Below are 15,539 nucleotides of genomic sequence, written 5' to 3'. Positions count from 1 at the left end.
TGGCCTGTGTTAGGTGTGAAGAATTTGGTCAAAATTATTAAAATATAATATCCTGAGCTGGACCAATATATTTTTCTTATAATTTAACATGCCCTCCTTCAGATGACAAGATAAAATCATGGAACATTTTAAAGTTTTTGATAGAAAGTTACCAGACTGAAATGGCACCGAATAGTAGGAATGACCCGAACGCATTATTGTTATCCCGCAGTATTCAGCCCGGCGGCCCCGAAACGTTAACGGCCCACAGGGAATTCTCCCGACTCGCCCGATTACCACTCCGCCTGTGTGTGTGTGTGTGTGTGTGTGTGTGTGTGTGTGTGTGTGTGTGTGTGTGTGTGTGTGTGTGTGTGTGTGTGTGTGTGTGTGTGTTAGCAGGCGTTATTTGACCTAGGTTACTAATATCCATACTGGTTTAAATAATACATTTGATAGTAATTCCCATCTTTGCTAAGAAAGAGTTTTGTTCGAAAGTTCAGTGATTGAAAAGTTTTACGGTACCACTGTCATGCACCTACCCGATGTCAAGTGGACCGGGTTGAATTCACTGCGGGTCTCTCTTCTTATAACCATCTTACAAAAGATATTTTATTACTGTCCTTCTCAACACTCTGATCTCACTAAAAGGCTAGCAGCACGAAACAGCAATATCGACGAGATGCGCTATGCATAGAGAAGAAAGAATATCGACGTTGAATTTGCAACATTTTGCAACGAATTATTCTAAATCTGCCCATATATGGACACGTCAGAATTTTGCGGTTTTCACTGGGTACAATGTTGCATCTATGGCTGCTGGTAATGCAACCACAAAGAAGTATACTTAACTTTAGAAGGGCTATTTTCCTCATTATTATTATTATTTTTATTTTTTTTGCCGGCAGAGCGATCCGGGGCTATTCCCAAAAGATCCGGGGCTATAGCCTCGAATGCCCAGGTCTAACGAAGCGCCTGTCTGTCAATAATAAATCATCTTCTGATTAGAAATAAACCTGCATTTCGTGTGTGATCTGTCCATCGCTGAATCTGCTAGGCTACTATGCTGGTGTAAAATGTTGCTGGCCATTTTAATACGAAAACAATGAATGTTGCGCAGCATTGATTATGACCTCATCATATAGATTTTCTCGGAGCATCCCGACTCGGACTTCCTGCGTACCTGCCTCATGACGCTGTGCGCATAGATATATATAGAACACAGAGCATTTGTATTTGTGCCACGTTGGTCCTTTTAATGCTCCTACACACTTGGTTACATTGCTACTTCATTCCGGTCACCAATTTATACATTGCATGGTCTTGCTGTGCGTGCAAAACAATGTAAAGTTGTGTTGTTTGTTTTCGGGCTGGTTTGCTAAAGATGCTAATGTAGCTAACAATAAACAACGACTAGCCAATTTCATGACACAATCACGAAGACCAACAGGAACGCTATAAATGCTCCGAGGCGTCAAAAGTGTAACTTGGAAGGCTGGCGTTCGAGGATTCGGGAACACACCAGAGTGGACGTTATCGGAAAAGAAGGTTTCTGTCGCAGCCATTGGGCCAGACATCACGTCGTCATTAAACCGCGCGGCGAGCCTGCCCTTGCGTCAGAATCTTGTGTCGCGCCTCCAGGTGCATCATCCTCTATCGCAACATGGCGGCCTGCATGAGAATGTTGGGCTCTTACAGACAGTTGCACAAGAACTCCCTTCTCCTCAACTGGCCGAACATGTACCGAACTTTTAACACTGTCTCCAAACTGAGCCATTCAACATCAACGTACCGACGGGTTGACAGAAGTAGTTGTGCTATGTCTGGAACCGTGAAGAGGACGTTACTCAACGATTGCGTCGGTAACATTCGTTTCAACATGTCAATGACAGGACCGGGCCGTCGGGTTCGTGTTTGTGGTATATTTAGCGAGGGACAGGACGTCTTGCCCCGTGGATATCCACACATCATCCCCAACAGGGCTTATGGGAGCCGGGGCAGTGGGTCAGCCTTCTCCGGAGACAATGGCGGAGAGAGCTCTGGGTCTGGTGGAGAGGAATCCGGGGGAGGTGGGAGCATGCCCTACAATGAGCCACAAATGACAGCTCTCACACCGATGATGGTGCCGGATGTGTTTCCTAATGTTCCCCTGATCGCTGTCAGCAGGAATCCTGTGTTTCCTCGATTTATCAAAATCATCGAGGTAGGAATGGCCTTCAGTAGTTGTGCAATGTTACAGCTTGACGGACAGCCTAGCTAACCCTATATGTAAAATTAGATATTTATTTATAATGCTATTTGGTGTTCTGTTATTATAACACTTCAGTAGCATGAGAATATGTCAAATCTGCTACTACTTCAGTTGGAATTCATTCACCAGTGCTCTCCTGGTTTCACTGATCACACTGAAACCTCTGCGCATATCAGCACCGTGCATAAAGCATCTACACCGGAGTGAACCTCGCACTTCAGCAAAGCTGCTGGAAAATATCAGAAGGAAATCACGGAGTCCTGTTGTTTATCTTTGTAAATATAAATTATTTTTTCTTTCTGCTGGATTAATACAATTACTCTCCTTCTGCTAGGTGAAGAACACTGCATTGATGGAGCTGTTGAAGAGGAAAGTTCGACTTGCTCAGCCATATGTTGGAGTCTTTCTAAAGAGAGACGATAAGTAAGGGGCTTACATATTGTAAAATGCTTACCAGTATTTTTTATAATTAAATAAATGATATAGTCATATCATTTATATAACTAACCATAGAGCATTGGACATTCCTTGCATGCAACTGCAAATAGTTAAACCTTATTTTCTAAAAGGCTTGAGGCAAGATTGCATCACCAAGTGCTGAAACTAGTGTTGTGAAGTACAAACGTTTTTGACTTGACTTTTGACCTGGCACTTTTTTATTTAAAATGTTGGTGGTATTTTTAACCTTACCACTATCCCACCAAATGTATGTGTGTGTATGTTTCTTTCCAGTAATCAATCAGATGTGGTGACTTCTCTGGATGCTATATACTCAACTGGGACATTTGTTCAGATACATGAGATGCAGGATCTGGGCGACAAATTGAGAATGATTGTTATGGGACATCGCAGGTATGACATTCTTATATACTAAATGTTATCGAATGAAACCATTATATTATGATATCACTACTGTCCGCACAAAAGGAATGCCTAAAAAAGGTAGAATTTGCCAGTATTTCAATCCCCCTGTATATTGAAAATTTGTTATCTGATTTTCTGGTACCTATATATTGTAAATAAAATACCAGTTAAGTAAAAGTTGGATAATTCCATGAAGCTTCCTTTGTTGATAAATAAATGCCAAAAAGGTATGGGTTGTCATTCGACTACCTACAACTAGGGCCACTTATCCTCCGCTTTGTAAAGCAGCCAGCATGTTTCATCATGTTGAGTAGCTTGCAGGTCAAAGATGTATGCCTCTAGCCTGTGTGGGTTCAATGGAGTTGAGTCTTTGGGGTCCTTTGGATTACCCCACTGTGTTCTAGAAGTTTTGGAGCAAGATCTGTCTGAGATCCATAGCTTATTTATTGCTGTTGGAAACCTTGTTGTTGATTGTAGAAATGTGTGTTGGTTTGATGTGTGTCTTAGGTTCACTACAGAATATAAATCGACAATTAGCCCACCTCTGGTGAATATATGCAGCCTGTCACGATATGCTGATATGATATGCTGTCTGATCCATATGAAATTACTTCTACTTTTACTGTATCATACACGCACAGCGGGAATATAGCCATAGAAGATCATAAGATCCGACTTTGGAGTATTTCATGGTTATGACCATGCTAGCACATGTTTATTGTTTGCTAAAGTTAGAGTTAGATATTGTTTAGATATTCCAATTGTTGTTATTATCAGTATGATGACTTGTTATTTTCTCACACTCTTCTCTGGCAGGATCCGTATCACAAGAGAGCTAGACGTGGAGCCCGAAGAGCCTGTCACATCATTTCCATCATCAGAGTCGGATGCAGACAGTGAATCACAGCCTAAAACCATGCTGAAACGCAAACCAAAACGGAGTCGCAAGGACCCTGCTGGGGCCACTGCAGAACATCTGGAGGCTAAGGTGGGGGAAAAGATTTAATACCTTTATTTCTTTAAGGTATTTACACCAGGAGAGAGATGGATCAGCTTATGTTCATATGTGTGGTTAAGAGAGATAAAGATTGAATGCAAGGGCATCACCCTGCTGAATTGACCACTGAGAGAGAGTCCATTTAATTGCGTGAAACAGGTACTTCTGTAATAGTGTGATGTCAGTGCGGTGCTGACGTGCAGAAGTCACGCCTGCCGGCTACCTGCAACGTTTACAACTTGATGTTAATTTGCCGACGCACAGGCAAATTGTTCGACCAATCGCAACAGAGTTGATGTGCTAACCAATCACAGCAGACTGGGCAACTCGGGAGACGTATCAGACCGTTTCTAGGAAGACGCTGAAATTGGTTTTGCAGAAATGAACAGTGTAACAGTTCTAACATACAGCCATTTAACCCCATTCTAGTAGTACCCCCAAATACAATTATTAACCCTAAAAAGTATAATATGGGATCTTTAACAATTATGTTTTGAGTAGAAACAATTCTATAATAATGTAGCCAGAAGAAAAGGGACTTTCATGATTGTCCAAGGAAGCAATACCTATACTGTGTATACATGTATTAATGGCTAACCCACCAACCTCCTGAAAATAACTAAAACATTTTTCTGCGGAATGGGGGTTGTTGATTCTCTTAGATCTCTGATACAGATGTGACCCCCGTTGTAGAGGCTGTGCCCTCGTTGGACATTCTCATGGTGGAGGTGGAGAACATTAATCACGACCAGTTCACTGTCACAGAGGAGGTCAAGGTATGTTGAAAGGCATACACACTGTTGAGTAGCATAATATTCTAGGTTGGGTCATTCTTGTAAAGACGAGTTTGTGTCTATCTCTTCCAGGCATTGACAGCCGAAATTGTGAAGACCATCCGTGACATTATTGCTCTAAACCCTCTGTATAGGTGAGCTTCTTCATTTAGTCAAACAGCCAAGCAATGTCTTGTTTGTTGTATGACATTAGTTGTTTTGGCAAGTATAGGCATTTACATTTTTTATAAAATCACACTATCAATTACACATTAATTAATCACACATTAAGCGTGAAAGTATTACAAATGATTTAAGTATGGTTACCAATTTTTTCTGCCCTGAAAGTAGCTATTCTAGGTCAGGATATAAGGTCAGACGGGTCAAAGGGTTTAACTTCATCAATATCCAGAAAGCATTCAGAGACAAAGGTGATGCAAAAAATGCTACGTTGGCCTTTGTCTAGGAGACAGAGTAACTTGGCTACAATCAAATGAATGTACCTGATAAAATGTCTGTGTATGTTTGTGTAGGTATAGCATGCATGCTGGTCGCAATGGTCCTTAATACTTATGCTACTTCACTTGATTCCCTGTTAGGGAGTCAGTCCTCCAGATGATGCAAGCAGGCCAGAGAGTGGTAGATAACCCTATTTACCTCAGTGACATGGGTGCCGCACTGACCGGGGCGGAGTCAAGCGAACTGCAGGATATTCTGGAGGAGACTAATGTAAATCACATACAACAGTTTCATCATCCCTCCAATTCATTCCACTCTTTTTTATATGCCTCTATCCATGATTTCCAGAATTCCCCTCTGATGCTTGACAATGGCAGCCTGACAACGCCAGGCCACTTCACAAATGTTTATTAGTCTGGAAACTCATTTACAATTTCCGAGGGCAATTACAATGACGGTTAAATAATGCTGGCCGAGTTTGTTTTGGCTCTTAATAGCCATCAGTGCCTATCAGTCCCAGCCTGCAGCAACGTGATGGGACGAAACAAATATAAAGCTAAATACAATGAATTGAGCCTGGAGACTGATCCAGGCTACGTATCACATTTCATTACACAGATCTGTCTTGACCTCACATCGATCTCAGCGGGTGAGAGTATTTGCCTTGACAGACCGAGTCCCTCAGCCAATCACTGTAACAGAGCATGGGACGCTATCACTGTGTGCTGTTTAGTTGATACACAGGATGAAGAAAAACTGTGAAGAACGTAGCCATATCTGATGGCTAGTCTGCCATCAGATATTAATCTAAAGTCTGATTTGTGAGATTACCTTTAAACACACCTGTACAATAATGTTGTTGGTTGTATGTCCTTATGTCCAGATCCCTAAGCGGTTGTACAAGGCTCTGTCTCTGCTGAAGAAGGAATACGAGCTCAGTAAACTGCAGCAGCGACTGGGGAGAGAGGTCAGCATGCTTATCACACACACAGAAATCAGTTATTGATACATTGTTATCTTCATTTATTGTTTTGGTTATGATCTTTTTTCTTCATATTTTATTGTTTTGATCGGTTCATTATTTTAGAACAATTATCATTGTTATAATGTGCTCAACAGACTTTCTTCATGTTTTCAGGTAGAAGAGAAGATCAAACAAACCCACAGGAAATATCTGTTACAGGAGCAGCTCAAGATTATTAAGAAGGTTGGTGAAAGGTCAGAATAAGATACTTGTGCTCAACATGTGGTAGCGCATTAACAAGCAATCAGACCATGTAAAATGTGACCCTGGCTCTTCATTCTAGAAATTCCACATGCGGTTGAAAGTAGCATGCTCCTACTCCTAGGTGTCATTGGATATATTGGAAGTGTTGAAAAACCTCAAACTGAGGCGAACATAGTAAAGGAAAACGCAAGGACTGGGCGTTCAAATGGCATCACCATGATTTGAACTTTCCATGTATACATATATTTAAAACAGTCTAGTACACACATTAGAAAAAAAATTAGAGGTCGTCCTGTGTGGCAGAATACAGTTCTAGGAACCCAGAAGGGCTGGGATTTTCATTAGATTGATAGACCATTTGAGTAAAAGTTTTTATAAACATAGATTACAAACATAGTTTGTAAAAAACAATGATCTTGTGAGAACCGGTAATTGCGCCCATCCGCTCTTTCCCTCAGGTTTGTTCTAGGTATGCACTGGCCCGGTCTACACTTCATTTAATTTCATCTCATACAAGTTGTACTCAGGCTTAAGTACTCAGGCTTGATTTGTAATATGTTTGATGAATGAATTCTGCTTTTCAGGAGCTTGGTTTAGAGAAGGAGGATAAAGATGCCATCGAGGAGAAGTTCAGGGAGAGACTTAAAGACAGAGTCGTCCCTCCTCACATCATGGTTGTCATTGATGAAGAACTCAATAAACTCGGACTTTTGGACAACCACTCTTCAGAGTTCAAGTAAAGTATATCATTTGGCAGGGTTTGTGTTATTGACAATCACACTTATCGTCACTGAGGTTTGGTAACAAATGGGCAATGTTCTTAAACGCCATTTAGACTAGAGTGCCTAACTCCATGTTATCAACTTAACTAAAGGGTTATAACAGTGTCTAATAAAATAGGACAGTGAAAAAAGAAGGTTTGTGTTCCAGTGTGACCCGTAACTATCTGGACTGGCTGACCAACATGCCCTGGGGTACCAACAGCGAGGAGAATCTAGCACTCGATCGGGCTAATGAAGTTCTGGAAGAGGACCACTACGGGATGGATGATGTCAAAAAACGCATTTTGGTTAGAAAATGCGTGCATTTCCGCCTAACCATATAAATAAACAGGGTGTCTCTCTGCATGGAAACATATTACTGATGTTAACCCCAAAATAAATAAATTAAGCATATATGTATATGATTCAATGACTTTCATATTGCGATCTTCTAACCTCCTCTCTATCTCTCTCTGTCACTTGCCTTCTTGTACCTGCGGCGGGTAGGAGTTCATAGCGGTCAGCCAGCTCCGGGGAACTACCCAGGGAAAGATATTATGCTTCTACGGCCCTCCAGGAGTAGGGAAGACCTCCATCGCTCGCTCCATTGCTCGAGCCCTCAACAGAGAGTACTTCCGGTTCAGTGTTGGCGGCATGACTGATGTCGCTGAGATTAAGGGCCACAGGTAACACAACATGCCGTATTCACTCCTGTATTGACCCTCTTCACAGAGGCGTCATCGTAGGACAAACAGAGGTGATGCTCACAACTCTTGTTATGAATGTGTGTGTCCTACAATGTTGCTTGAGTATCCTAATTAATTGCTTTTCAATGCTGACCCTTTTTATAAATTCCTTGTTGATGTCATGTTAGCTAATTACATCCACAAGTTAATTTTCAATTTATAGACAATGATACAAATGTATTTGCCATTCATTGAAGTCTGGTTTTAAGATTTGTTGCAACAGTTTTTTGTGATTGTTACCTGTTTTGCTTCGGAATGAGTTGGTTCATGATTTCAAGGGGCACTCTTGACAGATTTTATGCTGCCTTGAAATCAGTGAGACCAATGTCTTTGTGTCAACATCATAAAGAGATTATATATAGATGTATCATCCGTTATTCTTAACTTTGACATGCCCCTGTGTGCATGCTCATTGTTATTTCAGACGGACGTATGTTGGAGCGATGCCAGGAAAGATCATCCAGTGCCTGAAGAAAACCAAGACTGAAAACCCACTGGTGCTTATAGACGAGGTCAGGCTTTTACTGACAATATTGTATAGGATGTGAACTGTACATTGAAAATGATTGGTCATTGTTGTGTATCTTGTTGGTGATGCTGATGTTGATTTTATTGTAATTTGTTCAACTAGGTAGATAAGATGGGGCGGGGCTACCAAGGGGACCCATCCTCAGCGTTGCTAGAGCTTCTGGACCCTGAGCAGAATGCAAACTTCCTTGACCATTATCTGGATGTTCCTGTGGACCTGTCAAAGGTGATGACTAAGAGTATGTGTGTGTGAATGTCAATTGAAGAAGTCCATTTAACACCCACTCATTAAGGTGAATAACACACTACCACTTTTGTGTGTAGTTGCTATCTGTGTTTAAAACTTAAAGGGGACATATTATACCACCATGTGATTAGCCCTTATAAGCCGTTTTGAAAATCTGCAGATTTTCAAAACGGCTTATAAGGGCTAATAACACTCACACCTGGTGGTATAATATGTTCCCTTTAAGACTGGAATGGAATATCTGGACAGAGAGAATCAGTGCACAATATATTTGACTGCAGCTGAGCAAATTCTTTTTACAGTATTTTATTTTAGAATAGGCCTAGGTCAGGGGTTGGCAATCTTCACCATCAAAAGAGCCATTTCTGGTCCCTCCCAGCAAATAAAATCTCAAATAAAAACCACAAAACCTATTTGCTCCCTAAAATGAAGATAACACAGCAACTTCATTTTTAGCTATAGTTATCAGTGGCGGCTGGTAGTTTTTAAAGTGAGGGAGGAAGGATGGCGCGCTTCGTTGCCATTGGCCTACTTGCACTGTTAGTGGCGCATGGTGGCATAAGTACTTGAGACTCAAGTTGTTTCAGGGTGTTTTGGTGAACTACAAAATAGCAGGGAGGGATAATTATGTGAATAAAATTGATACAAATCCACCAGTGGCAGCAATGTACTTTGAAAGCTGGTGGGCAGCATGTCTTGGACTACAAGGGCAGAAGAAAAGGATGCAAAGCCAATTAATCAAATCAGGTCTACTCTTGATTTGTAAAACTAAATAAAAATATCTGGGCCTATTTTTGCCCTCAATGACTGCAGCTATCGGTTGTAATTTGGCTATGTTCATTTTGAGCTACAATTGTTTTAAGAAAAATGAAGACTCAAAGATGAAGACCAAAAGTGATGCCATTTAAAATGCATCATGCTCTGAATCATTCACTAACATCCTTTCCACAATATCAAACAGAACGAAGTAACAAACAATTAAAAGAACAAGAACATTATTTCCGAACAACAACTATTTACATGGGCTGTAAGCATAACATTGTTTGAGGCAAATGTGGATGTTACTGGATGTTTCAGAATGTTGGTCATGGCATTAAGCCAATTAAGATTGATGGACTTCATTTATAGATCAAGTCAATCCTCCTTGCTGTTTGTGTTGCAAAGATCAGTGACCAGTCATACCAAACGGGATATTTTTAAAGTGATTTCAGAATAACGGTGTGTGTAGCTCCACGTTTTCGCCAGCCTTTCAGACGGCTTGGTAACCCAACGGAGGAGTGTCGAAAAATATGTAGGCTCAGAGTGTCTATTTCGGCACCTTGCCCAATTTTTGGCGGTGGAAATGCCAATATAAGCGAACCAAGCTGCACCGAACCGTACTTCTCGGCCGAAACTCCAATATAAGCTAACTGAGCCGCACTGTACCGCAACGAACAGTAGCTCACCGTTCGGTAGAAAAGAGGCATGCGACTGAGCATGGGTTTGTTGGTCGTCGTTCATGGACCTATTAAAGGTTCTCGTAGCCTAGACTTGTGGGGATAACCCTTCCCTCCGGGCTGCTCCACAGCCAGGGCTCCTGCTTATTGGTTCATAGCGCAGCCAGGGCTCCAGCCTATTCGTGAATAGACGTTGGGGTCATCCAGATCCCAGCTAGTCACACCCACTCAGAGGAGGACTTTCTTCCTCTCTCCCATTGGATCAAATGCAGAGGGGTGGAACAGCCTCATTTGGCTCCCGAGCCGCGGGTTGCTGACGCCTGGTTTAGGTAATACGGAACCAACAGCCAAATAGACATTGACATTGTACGAAAATTGTAGTCGGGTAATGCAGAATATTACTTAAAGTCCTGTACAATTAGCCTCAGCCTATGACAATAATATGCAGGAGGTAAGTGATCAGAGGTATGACACAGGTCAACACTTGTATCCGCCTCATGTAATGCTAGGAGAAAGGATATAAAGGTGTGGAGTAGCCCTAAAATGGGCCCCCTACTCTGGTTCCTCTGTGTGCTCCCATCAGGTGCTGTTCATCTGCACAGCAAACATCCTCGACACCATTCCAGAGCCTCTCAGAGACAGGATGGAGATGATCAACGTGTCCGGATATGTGGCCGAAGAGAAATTGGCTATTGCTGAGGTAGCAACATTGTGTGTGTGTGTGTGTGTGTGTGTGTGTGTGTGTGTGGGGGGTGTTAAATATTAAGAGGTATAGTGTCTCTAATGAGGGTTAAAACATATATATTTTGTACTAATGAAGCTAATCGTTACAGTATCATCCTTTTGAATCCCCTTTTTCCCCTCCTCTTCTAACCCCTCACTCCCATTGTGTACAGCGTTACCTGGTCCCCCAGCTGCGTGCTCTTACCGGCTTGACTCAGGAGAGCGGCGCCATATCACCAGAGGCACTGAGTCTTCTGATCAAACAGTACTGCAGAGAGTCTGGTGTGAGGAACCTGCAGAAGCAAGTGGAAAAGGTAGCCCTCACCCATGCTGTGGACGTGTCTTGTTGGAGATTATATACATGTCCAATTTAGGAGATCCAGAACATTCCATAAACTTGCCTATGAAAGACCACTTCCCTATTTTTAACATTAAAAAATACATTTACTGATTGAGTGATCAATTGATTTGATCTGTATTCTATTTATGATGCCTCTCATCATAGCATCCTAAAGGGAAACTTCGCCGGTGGAGATATGAAGTAAATAATTATATGTATTATAAATGTGCAAAGAAAATTGAAATCGGTTCATCCTAGCCTAAGAAAAGGCAGAAAGTGTCTCTCTGGCTCAAAAGTAAGAAATCATTAAACTACCACAGTGCATTGTGCACCGCCCGCCTGTTTCCATTTGGAGGGGGAAGGACCCATGGTCCTAGCGCGAGTGGTAGCGCGAGCAAACTTTGTGTAAACATATCCCCGTGATATGTTGACTAGTTCAGACTTCTGCCCTCATTCTTTTAAACGCATCATTTGTATATTACTGTACAGCATAAAAACATTTGCTAATTACAGTAGCTCAGCATATCAAGTATTTGTACCCAACCTTTTCTCCCCAGTTGAAATAGGTGTTTATCTTACACAGTAGGCCTACTTTAGTATAAAGGCACTTGGGTTAGTAAACAAATCACAACAACCAACGTGAATTTGAAGTTTTATTCATGAAAAAATGTGGACTATTTACAAAAATAAAACGTGTAGGGTGCGTTTGCTAGAGTCAAAATAGTCACAGCTCATCTTGAGCATCTACTGTCTCCTGGTAGCCATGGTACTGCCCATCTTGTGCTGGTTAATTAGCTCTGATGGCCTGGACAATACAGGAAGCCGATACTGACTAAGAAAGAAAGAGAACAACATTAGCAAAGCAAAATAAAAATTATGCCTTGAGTAGCCTATACAGCATTACACAGACTTCAAGCTAACGTAACGTAGCCTATGCTCTGCCAATAAGATCGACTACTTTCGGATAACTACATTGTCACGTTCCCCGGGACTCAAAACTATTGTAGCCAATGTGTTAGTAAAAAAACAAACACTTACTCTATGCTCAGACGTCTGTTTCTCCCTGCCGGCTTTGGCTGGCGTTTCCAGTTCACTTTCTGGGTCCGGAAATATGTATCCAATACCCAACTGTTCAGATGAGGCGTAAAGCCTGGGTGAGAGGTTACACACATGGCCCCGTCCTCGCCAGATTCAGCCATTTATTCTTGAAGAAACTGGCATCGCTGAAACTCGCTGCAGCACAGGCACTCTGTGTTAGTGTCTATAGGCGAACAGAGCAAACCGGCACGCTCCTCGTCCTCGTCAACAGGCAAGGCTTGTTCAGCTGCTGCCGCGGCAGCCTCCTCCTCAATTTGTGTCAATTCTTCCTGGCTGTATTCTGGCTCGTACTAATAGCCCTGAATGTCCAAATCCAACAATAGATTTTCAAAATCCACTTCGGCTGTTTCACATTGCAAATTTGGCGGACATTGTGTTTGCATCTCGTACGCAAGCTCCTGCCCCCCCTCATCCCTTATTGGTGGGCTCACAAATTTGCGGAACCAGTGGTTTGTAGTCCTCGGCCCTTCTAGCAGGCAAGCAAAGTTCTCCCGAGATGACGTCAAACGCGTCATTTGACGTCATCTCGGGAGAAAATTAGATCAGGAAAGCTGGGCCAAGGGAAGACTGGGTTAGACTGCGGGAAAAAAACCTTACTTTTTATGTTACAATAGCGATTTTACAATGATAGAACGCCGGTTCTGAATGGGTGAAGTATCCCTTTAATGGATATTAATAATATAAAATGAATGGATTATAACAGGTCACTTAATTAATTCAAATGTTTGCGATGACAGATTCACCCTACTCGTGTAAATGAGTGATGTGATTTGTTTCGAAGTTATTGGGTAATAAAATACATACCTTTCCATTTTGGTAATGCATATATCCCTCCTTCTGTTCCAAGGTGTTCCGCAAGGTGGCCTTCCAGATCGTGAGTGGTAAAGACCACGCCGTCACCATCACGCCTGACAACCTGCACGACTATGTCGGCAAACCCCTGTTCACCGTCGACCGGATGTACGACGTCACGCCCCCTGGCGTGGTCATGGGACTGGCCTGGACCGCCATGGGTAAGCCCTGCATACGCACCGTCAGGCTGATGAATTCACTCAGGAGAGACTAGGTTTAGATACATCTCTAAAGTGTTGCATGTAACCGGTTCTGTCCAGGTGGTTCAACGTTATTTATTGAGACGTCGTTGCGACGTCCTCATGAGCCGGTGCTGAAAGAAGGGGAGGGGTCTCTGGAGCTTACAGGTCAGTGTCAGATTTTACTACACTTTGTTCTAGCATAATATTGTCTAAATTAAAGTCCCCCTATTTTGTATTGTGTTCATGATGTTTTTTATTTGAATGCCTGGCATATTTTCCCGCTAAGCATTGCTGCTTGTACCTCTGCAGGGCAGCTTGGCGACGTGATGAAGGAAAGTGCTAAGATTGCAACAACCTTTGCCAGATCTTTCCTCATGACCCAGGAGCCCCAGAACAGCTTCCTGGTCAACTCTCATCTGCACATGCATGTTCCTGAGGTATGCGTAAAGTATATATATCCATTGACTCCTGAAACAATTGTGAAGATGTCAATCTACCAAAATGGAGAAAAAAAGAAAGTAAATGTTTTTGTTTTTCTGGTTTTTCGTTTCTCTTGTGTCTTGAGGTTATCATTTCTATTGTCAGATAGTTTGTAGATTTCTGGCAGATGCCAATGAAGTAATCACTGATTCCATGTTTTATTCTGGTTCCAGGGTGCCACCCCTAAAGATGGACCAAGTGCTGGTTGCACTATTGTCACAGCATTGTTGTCCCTAGCAACCAACCAATCAGTGCGCCAGAACGTAGCGATGACCGGAGAATTGTCCCTGACAGGGAAGATTCTGCCAGTAGGGGGAATTAAGGAGAAGACTATTGCTGTAAGTATCATCATCATGTTTCTTTGGGCAAATTCATTATAATTATTTCCTTTTATTAATAAATTAAGTCTGAAGACGGTCCACAGGCTGACACTGATAGGAACCGAGACACCACCCCAACCTTAACTTAAACTTATTAATGAGGGAAGAGAAGAGATGTGGGAAGTGAAAAGAAGGGGATTCATCTGCACAATTTTAGTTAATGCCTTTCCAGTTCACCTAAACCATCGGCATTGAAAGCATTGTCTAAGTGTAGAAAGAAAATTAATTTCATTCATTTTTCAAACAAGACAATGACAATTGCAGTCTGTTATATTCAAAGTGGTTTTATTTGATTACCTCTCTATCCTAACATTCAATAGGCCGAAGTAAAATGATGACTCATCATAATAACGATCATCACCTTAAGGCTTTTAAGGGCTATTCACACTCACACCTTGTGGTATAATATGTCCCCTTTAAGTTTTAACTACAGATAGCAAATATAGTTACCTTAAGTAACAATATTTTACTACCTTTTAATGAATAAAAAAATCTCATGTCTTCTAGGCTCGTCGTGCAGGCGTGACATGTATGATCCTACCAGCAGAGAACCAGAAGGACTTCTCAGACCTTCCTCAATATATTACACAAGGCCTGGAAGTCCACTTTGTCGACCACTATTCCAAGATCTACCCCATTGTGTTTCCAGAGGCATAGCGGTACCTTGTCATCCAAGAAAGGACCACACACTGCAATGTCTCCCAATTGTTTCATATTTGAAGGACTCCGTTATCAACACAAGGGTGCAGGCCGTACCCTGGACACTTATTACCTGTCCTTATGAGACACACCCTTTGCCATGGACTAAGCGACTTAAGCCAGATGAATGGATGCTAATTGGTCAACAATTAATTCAAATAATGCGTCAACACATTATTCATTTATAGTATAATAGATGTTTTTTTATAAATATAAATTAAAGTGTAATGTAATCTGAATTTGTTCAATTAATTCTATAGCATATCTGCAGCTCCTTGGGAAGACAAGGTCAAACTCACTGGCCTTAGCTTTGAGAATAGGAAAAGGCAGAATTTGATTTCAGGACTTTTACTATCCCTTTCGCTAACAAAAGCAGCTTACAGCTTGAAGTTCCCAAACTCAAACAAATCAGGATGTAGGATTAGTCTTATCTGGCAAAACGTGGACATTCCATAGCAAAAGAGAATACCAAGCGACAATGCCTTGTCTCTTGGTAAAAAAAACCTATAGATGAAACAG

The 15,539-nt window shown here is 41.8% G+C and overlaps 1 protein-coding gene across 1 annotated transcript; it reads left to right on the top strand.

Moving 5' to 3' along the window:
• Window positions 1-1,524: 1,524 nt before the first annotated feature.
• Window positions 1,525-15,211, top strand: lonp1 (lon peptidase 1, mitochondrial). Its single transcript, XM_079739449.1, has 21 exons — window positions 1,525-2,179; window positions 2,562-2,650; window positions 2,960-3,079; window positions 3,908-4,079; window positions 4,751-4,864; window positions 4,955-5,016; window positions 5,461-5,590; window positions 6,204-6,287; window positions 6,459-6,527; window positions 7,133-7,284; window positions 7,479-7,617; window positions 7,817-7,995; window positions 8,480-8,567; window positions 8,687-8,809; window positions 10,850-10,966; window positions 11,163-11,303; window positions 13,275-13,440; window positions 13,540-13,626; window positions 13,771-13,898; window positions 14,115-14,279; window positions 14,829-15,211. Exons 1-21 carry the CDS (start codon window positions 1,640-1,642, stop codon window positions 14,976-14,978), a joined length of 3,015 nt encoding a protein of 1,004 aa, XP_079595575.1. The 5' UTR covers window positions 1,525-1,639; the 3' UTR covers window positions 14,979-15,211.
• The last annotated feature ends 328 nt before the right edge of the window (window positions 15,212-15,539 follow it).

Source organism: Pollachius pollachius (genome assembly GCF_949987615.1).
Source record: "Pollachius pollachius genome assembly, chromosome: 7".
Lineage (NCBI taxonomy): Eukaryota > Metazoa > Chordata > Actinopteri > Gadiformes > Gadidae > Pollachius > Pollachius pollachius.
This window is presented reverse-complemented; position numbering and strand designations above follow the sequence as displayed.

Excerpts from the sequence above, each read along its gene's own strand:
- lonp1 (XM_079739449.1), top strand. The coding sequence starts at position 1,640 with ATGGCGGCCTGCATGAGAATGTTGGGCTCTTACAGACAGTTGCACAAG. Across the intron at positions 4,865-4,954 it reads CTGTCACAGAGGAGGTCAAG|GCATTGACAGCCGAAATTGT; the intron begins GTATGTTGAAAG and ends TATCTCTTCCAG. Across the intron at positions 13,899-14,114 it reads TGCACATGCATGTTCCTGAG|GGTGCCACCCCTAAAGATGG; the intron begins GTATGCGTAAAG and ends TTCTGGTTCCAG.